The sequence below is a fragment of the Branchiostoma belcheri genome, unplaced genomic scaffold (assembly GCF_001625305.1).
Source record: "Branchiostoma belcheri isolate BF01 breed outbred unplaced genomic scaffold, Haploidv18h27 scaffold146, whole genome shotgun sequence".
Lineage (NCBI taxonomy): Eukaryota > Metazoa > Chordata > Leptocardii > Amphioxiformes > Branchiostomatidae > Branchiostoma > Branchiostoma belcheri.
In genome coordinates, this window is record NW_017802891.1 from 115597 (window position 1) to 123969 (window position 8373).

The window sequence follows — 8373 nt, forward strand, 5'->3', positions numbered from 1 at the left end:
ACAATGAAAATACTGAACACTTTTTTTAAAGTGCTCCCTATTTTTGTCAAGACGAGATTGGCCCGGCACCAATGCCTATAATTTGACCGTTAGAAAGTATGAACAAGTTGCTACCCTACAAAGACAAGCCCCTAAAAGCCTTTCATCTATAAGGGGGCAGGTTAGTTAGAGACATTTTATAATGTTTCTAGCAGCGACATATCAATAACCAAATAGGTACGATAACTGAACTTACCAAACGCTCGCCAGTGTTGGATCAAGTGTGCAGGGCCGCCGTGCAAGGGGGAGGGGGCGCCGAAGTTTGCTACCAACGTCACTATTCTTGGCGTTTGAATTGACATCACATCCCCCTCCTGTCCAAACACTATCAATCCTGTCCAAACTCGATGGCCGATCATGGTAGACTAGTTATGTCATCATGGTATCACGAAAAAAAGCGATGCAAACGCCTGATTTCTCTCTAGCATTTCCCTGCTTCGAAGCCAACTTTCCTAACGGTTTTCATTCTAACCGCCAACACGGTACGCATGCGTACGCTAGCTGGCCAATCAGAGGTTCCTCAAGAAAGTTACATGTATGTGTTAGGTACACGATTTATAAGGGATGCAGATTGTATAATATAACTCGGAAAGATAGTATTACCCATGCTATATAAGTTTGGTAAATTCCAGATTTCGTGCAAGCGAGATCAGAAAAATTCCTCTTCTGGTATCTTTTTCGGATCTGCGGGATTCGTAATCCATATGAGGTCATATGTATGGATGCCAAGTGGGATCTGTTGGGATCTGTGGAAGCGAATCTGCATCTGGTATCTTTTTCGGATCTGTGAAACTTGGAATCCATGCGAATCCATAGTAAGAGTCAGTCAAGTGCGAAATTCACAAAAAATCTCTGCGTTTCTGGTATCTTCGGATCTGTTGAAGATAGATCCGCAAAATCCCGCTTCTGGTATCGTTTTCGGATCTGCAGAACCGTGATCCGTAAAATTCTGCTTTTGGTACCTTTATCGGATCTGTGGGACCAGGAATCCATAGCAGTACGAAATTCTGAGATCCGCAAAATCCCGTTGCTGCAAATCACTTTCAGATTTGTGGAAGCGAGATCCCGCTTCTGGTATCTTGTTCAGATCTGCGGAAGTGAGATCCGCGAAATCCCGCTTCTGGTATCTTGTTCGGAATCTGCGGGAGAGTCCAAAGCAGCAGTGCCCTGTGGGTTATTTTAGAATCCGTTTAATGCCCGGCAGGCGGATTTGCTGAAATCTGTGGTAGTACATGTATGACGACATGATGGGTATTTATTGTATCTGTCAGGATCCGAGGCAACTCCAGACTCCCCCGAAAACCGAACTTATGTGTTGAACGTCCTTGTTATAACATATCCGAGAAAGAAGGTTCCTTGCGAATATCAAATTTGTATCTGTGATTTCTTAAAGATCCGGACGTATACGGTGCCGGAATTGTCGGATCTGCAGTGCTACTTCGTATTCTAGTAAGGATTGCGGATTTCTCCGGATTTGCTACGTATCCGTCATGATGCACGATTTCGGATCTTCAGGATTTGCTATAATCCGAGGCCATTTCGTGCAGTGCAGGCTTGTTATCCAATGTACTATGACGTCACCTGGTTCTGTTTCATCGGACTACCAAGCAGTGACTGGTAAATCAACCTGCTTATCTTCCTCTCGGTGGTCAAGGGTCATTTGTTGTCGTTAACTTAGTCGTCACCTGAATTGAATAGTACTGCACTTCAAAACTACATCGCCAGGTGGCTATGGCATAAGAAATGATGATTGACTCGACTAATACCAAGGTGAAGATGGCTTCAAAACATTTAATGGTGCAGTTTCTTGCTATTAGAATATACGTATAATTCAGTACATTGGGTAAATTTACCATTAGATAAAGGACCTTTTCGAGTATATACTGAGGTTTGTTTACATCAACAATTTGTTGCCACTTCCGTTTACTTAGGCCGTGTTTATGTGAAGTCACCCAAGGCGCATTACATTAGATAGCTTAATTCTAGGTCTGGTTGGAACATCAAACAGACGTTCTTTGTCCATTGTGTAAATATTCTTCACGTCACATGTGCTGAATAGTCGAAAACAACTGTGCAATTTTCGGAGGAGCTCCAGCAAATTGCCATCGATCTGATAGGAGAACAAGACGTAAAATATGTTATAGAGCATAAATGAGGTATATTGGACATATAGTATGATATGCTGTGTTGTGAGTGTTACATCTATGGTTTCCCGCCAAAGTTACTGCGCACATGCGCACTGACCCCTCCAGGGGTCACTCTGAATGTACACGGAGCAGAGTCAATACACGTGTGTCCGCAATGCCAAGTCTGTGTGTCATTATGTGTGCCATCCTGGTCAGAGAATAATAAGCTGTTAACAAACGGTAGCAGAGGGCGCCGTGGTTCTTCGGACTCTACTACTGGACTGAAAGATTAGAGTAGCACAGTAAGGTGTTCTTCAAAGGTAGGTATACAAATGTACATGGCAGTGATAGACCTTACAATATTTAAAACAAACAAAATATGACAGCAAAGCTTTGCTCAGCATTAAAATAGGTGCATATTTCGTTTAGTAGTAGTAAGTAGTAAGTTCGTTTATTAACAAAAGAAAACCATCATAGTTTACAATCATTCTTTAGAAAAACTTTTTAATTGCTTTCTGTTAAATTCATGGGACATGAAACGTAATTCAGAAGAGTGGCAATGTCAGTGTCTCGAACTCTCTTCAATCATTTGTTCCATACGTGTTAACTTAGCATAATAAGAGGCGGCTTTGCTGTGATCACCAAGGATGACCCAGGCAACATACAGATTGAGTAGTGAGTTCGCAATGTCAGGATGTGGGATGCCCTCACCAAAGATACTCTGACTCATCTCTAGTGACTGTTCAAAGTAGCTAACGGCCTTTCTGTAATAACGTAAGTTTCCAAAGGCGGTGCCCAAGTTGCTCAGTGACGTGGCGATGTCAGGATGTTCTATGTTTTTATCATAGACACTTCGCCACATCTCTAGTGCCTGTTCAAAATAGCTGGCGGCCTTTCTGTGATCCCCAAGTTGACTCCAGGCGGCACCCAAGTTGCTAAGGGACGAGGCGATGTGAGGATGTGCGATCCCCTCGCCATAGATGCTTCGCATCATCTGTAGTGCCTGTTCATGATAGCTAACGGCATTTCTGTGATTACAAAGGCCACTCCAGTCGCAGCCCAAGTTGCCAAGTGACCCTGCGATGTCAGGATGTTCAATGACCTCACCGTAGATTAGACGTCTCATCGCTAGTGCCTGTCCATGATAGCTGACGGCCTTCCTGTAATCACCAAGGGCACCCCAGCGGTTCCCCAAGTTGTTAAGTGACGAGGCGATGTTAGGATGTGCGATGCCCTCACCATAGATACTCCGCATCATCTGTATTTCCTGTTCGTGATAGCTGATAGCCTTTCTGTGATCACCTAGGTCACTCCAGGTGTTACCCAAGTTGCCTAGTGATGAGGCGATGTGAGGATGTGCGATGCCCCCACCATAGATACTCCTCCACATCTCTAGTGCCTGTTCATGACAGCTGACGGCCTTTCTGTGATCACCAATTTCCCTCCAGGCGTTACCCAAGTTGTTAAGTGACGAGGCGGTGCCAGGATGCGCGATGTCCTCACCATAGATAATTCGCTTCATCTTTAGTGACAGTTCATGATAGCTTACGGACTTTTTATGATCACCAAGATGACTCCAAGCCAGACCCAAGCTGCTAAGTGACCCAGCGATGTCAGGATGTGCGATGCCCTCACCATAGATAGTCTGCCTCATCTCTAGTGACTGTTCATTATAACTAATGGCCTTTCTGTAATCACCAAGTTCCCTCCACCCCTGACATAAGTTACTAAGTGACCCGGCGATGTCAGGGTGTGCGACGTCCTCACCATAGATACTCCGCTTCATTTGTAGGGACTGTTGATGATAGCTGACGGCTTTTCTGATATCACCAAGGTTACCCCAGGCGTTACCTAACTTGTTAAGCAACCCGGCAATGTGAGGGTGAATCGCACCCCTTCCGTGTGTTGATAACGCTCTTTCAAGTGCCTGTTCAATGCATGTCTTTGATTGGTTGTAGTCGCACAAACTTTCGTATACATCTGCTTGTAGCATTAAAGAGTTGTCGAATAGAGTCGAGGGCTCTTTTACTGGTTGACTGTTGCTAAGTTGCGAAACTAAGTACTTCAAAGGTGTTGCCGTGTAGTAGTATCTCATGAGCTGTTTCACATTAGAGAAGTGAAAGATCTTCTTAGTTTTTTCCTCAACGTCATCATTGGTTGACATTGACGACAAGACTGACATGTTTTCCACCTGACCACGGTTGTTCATGTAAGTTCGCAACCTCAGTTCTGCTGAGATACTGACCAGAACCATTAAGTGATGTGCGTTCTTATCACTAATGGCACCCTTTTTATACATTTGTTGAATAGTCTCCCAGATTGTGGTGGGCTGTATGTCACAGAGCAGTGCCCAACAAGATACAGCAAGGCTTGAAAAGCGATACATTTCTTTCTTTACATTCAGCATTTGGGCAGTCGGATTCTGCATTTCAATAGTCTTGGTATTTTCCATTAACATAGTGTTTGCTAGTAACCTAGCAATTTCACTTCCATTTTTCTTCAGTTGCTGACTCCATGCAACAGTGTATTTGCCGACCAAGCCTTGTTCTCCAGCAATTAATGAGACATTTCCCAACACACTCGCCAGGTGGTAGCCTTTCTTCAGATGTAGCTTTACGTCATCTTCAAGATATTTGGCCAAGCGACATGGTGTGCGAATAAGGAGACATGTTTTACCTCTTCCAAGTGGGGTTTTACATGCAAGTGGCATGGCTCCATCGAACGAAAAACCACGGGGTGTTACAGAGTCGTAGAACCAGTTGTCCAGCTTGTTATCTGAATCGAAGTCATTGAGAGACTTGATCGCCATGGCCGGGAGAATGGTTTCCCCAAGATTGATCACTTTTAGATGAAGGTAATGTGTGAGACTTTGAAAATACTTCACACTCATTTCTGTTTCCTCCTCTATCAAAATAGCAAACTCCAGATCAGAGAATGGTGTTACCAAACCTGTGGCCTGAGAACCAAGTCCTATCATGGCGTAGTTACAGGGAGGGGGCCCCATTACCTCTATACACTCATCTACAAGGTCAGTTATGAATGTTCTTCTCTGCTGAACAATAGTGTCGAACAAGGCTTTGATTGCTTCCACTCTCTTCTTCTCTACTTCCGTTATTTTTGGGTCGTTGTCATCCAGAATATAAGGATCTATCTGCTGTTCAATTCTTTTGATCTCTTCTTCCACATAACAGCGCCATTCTGTTAACGCCGATTTGTGTTTCTCTATGTCATCCGTGGGTACCGTTTGTTCCATACACAGGACGTTTTCAACAAATGATTGTGTTATTTTTTGGATTGTTTGCTTAATACTCTCCATATCCTCTGTCTTTGATCTCACCAGTGCTGCGTTACTGAGTGCTGCAGCCTTGGTGAAGTCACCTCCGTCTTTTGACTTCTCTCCTCTCTTCAGGTAGATATCACCTAGCTTGCATAGGGGCTCTGCCTCTTTCAGATGCTGACCTGCATTGTAACATAATATCAAACGATCGTTGTAAACGTTGTTTGCTAGCCCCAAGAAAGTTTTGTTTCAAAGGCTCATTTGCCGGTTAGCTGACATAGTGTGTTACACACAGGTAGACACTTGTGTCACTTTTGTTATATTGACTTCACTAACGTAGCTGTTATAAAGTCTAGGCAGTCACCAAGTGACATGTAAAACTCCTACCTTTCACATGAATGACCTTGAGTGCAGCTGCAAAGTGTTTTTCTGCCGTGTCCAGGTCTCCTGTCTGCAGGGCCCTGCAGCCCTTCTGCAGCTGGTCTTCGTACGTACTACAGAAAAGGCACATTTGTTGACGTTATCGGGATACCGTAACTTTATTCCATACAATAAGTGAGACTTAAAATGTACTTCTGAATATCTATCTAACCTTGACGATGCATACTAAAGAAAACAGCGCACAAACCTGTCTGTGACCTCCTCTAGCTGTTTTTCTTCACTGCTGTTTCCAACTTTCTTGTTCCTTGTTCGTCCCATTTCTCGGCATTTCTTTGCCTTCTGGAAAAAAAGATAATATAGATGGAAACTTAGCTCAGATCTGCAACCAATACTCATGTAACAATGTAGCATGTAACGAAACCTAGGATTTCTAACCGTCAATTAAATATACTGAACATATGCATTTTGAAAAGGACAACGGTTTATTATTTTATCAGTCGCATAAAAATGACGTTTAAACTACATATTTGTGCTACAAGCCAAAAATGTCATATGCGCAAAAACTAAATTTTATATGAAAAGCATAATTTTGCTAACCTTGCATTGTTGTTCCTTAACCTTTTCCGCGTACTTGATGCGGTGCTTCAGAGTTTCTCTGCCATCTGAATCTTCACAGCGGTCCAGCGCCGCTCGGTACAGACTGGCTGATTTACTGAACGCTGCCTCGTCATTGCTAACCCTTCCCTTTTCTAAGTACAGATCTCCGAGACTCTTTAATGATTCTATTTCCATACGTTTGTTTCCTTTCACGATTGCTTTCACTAAATAATTTGTATAACCTTGCACCAAGGGCATCGTACCATGTCCTTTCAACTTGGACGCCTTGTTCATTTCGTGAAGGGTCATGGACACAGCCAATGTGGTATTTTCTGTATTCGTTGCACACGCGTTTATAACGTTTTGGTCATAGAACAGTTTGGTGCATTTCTCTGCATACCTGATGCGATGCTGTACAACTTGCTTCTCCTCAGTACTTGTGTAATACCGTAAGAGTTCCATGTACAACGAGCAGGCTTTCTGGAAGTTCTTTGCCTTATGCTTGTTCATCTTTGCTTTGTGCAGGTACAGATCTCCAAGACCTTTCAATGCTTCACATTCTAAAATTTCAATTTGATTACTTATACCCTGAAACAACTTCCGTGCGTATCCCCTCTCTACAACGTCCAGATCAGAACCACTTTGAAAGATAAAATCCAGTTCCCGAAATTCTTCCACCACTGTGGACAGCATAGTTTGTGTGTTTGCCATGCTGTTTCATTAGATGAAGGTATTTTAGCGCACTTTGTACTTTCGTGTTACCAACTTCTAGTTAGTGCCCTGTCATAGACTACTGTTAGTACTTACAGGTGCACACCCACTTCAGCAACAACCATGTCCCCTATAAGGTCGATATCTCGCTAGACATTGTGTCTTTGGGAAACGTACTTTCCTTAACTTTCCTCAATCCACTAAGATGCAAAATGGGTACCTGACTTGGGTAAGTAGAATTCAGTGGACGCCTTCCAATACCGTACCCTAGACACAGTGGATTAACAGCCCACTGCCCCTAAGGCCTAAAATGCTACATTTTACATCTTACGCCCCCTTAAGCCGGCGTTATACAGTCGGCGAACTTTGGTCGTACTTATTGATCTTCCGTAAGGTCAACACAGTTCTAAATCGTCAGACTGTCGAACGTAGTTTTCGCCCCCCTAATCACCTCTACCCTATCAAAGTATTCCAACTAGGCGGGGCTCGGTGATCGGTTAACATCGTCCGCGATGATCTAGAGACAACCGGGCGTATTACTGCCATTCGAGCCCGCAGACTAGTCGGCCGTTCGACGTGAATAAAGGGTAGGTTGTTGGCGTATTGCGTTTGTGAAAGCTAGCTGTGGTCCTGGTGGGTGGGATGATGACGTATGTTTACTCAACAAACAGCTGTAGAATTAACACAAACAAGTTGTCATGGTACAAACGATAAAACATAAAAAGTACTTATTGCAATTGGTGCTGACTTTTGATACCAATAACAATGATTTCAAAATAAACTGGTGTGACTGGAGTGCTTTGCTCTAAAATAAAGCGTTGGCGAAGCCACATCAAATTTAAGGTTATCAGAAAGCATTGCGTTCTGTTTCAAGTATTATATCCTTGACCGAAGAGAGATATACAGAAAGACAGAGATAAAGAGAAAGAGAGAGAGAGAGAGAGAGAGAGAGAGAGAGAGATAACGTTTCACGGCGGTCTGTCACTACGGCATTCTTTCCCATTGCTATGCGCGTTCTAAAAGGTATCGGGTTACAACACGCTATTTTGGCCTGTTTTGGACTACCCGTAAAATATTTGAAAATACACAAATAATATTTAGGGGTAAATTTCGTCAAATTAAAATGAAATTATTGTCTTAACATCCTTTAAATGTTAGCTTTTTATGTTAAATCAATGATTTTTTAAAATTTCGCTCAGAAAGACGATTATTTTCGGGTTTTCGAGCACAAGTCATATCACG

At 43.1% G+C, this 8373-nt stretch overlaps 1 protein-coding gene across 1 annotated transcript; it reads right to left on the bottom strand.

The window, feature by feature from the left end:
• Positions 1–2380: 2380 nt before the first annotated feature.
• Positions 2381–7837, bottom strand: LOC109465029. Its single transcript, XM_019762152.1, has 4 exons — positions 6421–7837; positions 6071–6162; positions 5830–5936; positions 2381–5624 (listed from the first exon to the last, which is right to left on the bottom strand). The coding sequence occupies exons 1-4, from the start codon at positions 7129–7131 to the stop codon at positions 2728–2730; spliced, it is 3807 nt and encodes a 1268-aa protein (XP_019617711.1). The 5' UTR covers positions 7132–7837; the 3' UTR covers positions 2381–2727.
• Positions 7838–8373: the final 536 nt, after the last annotated feature.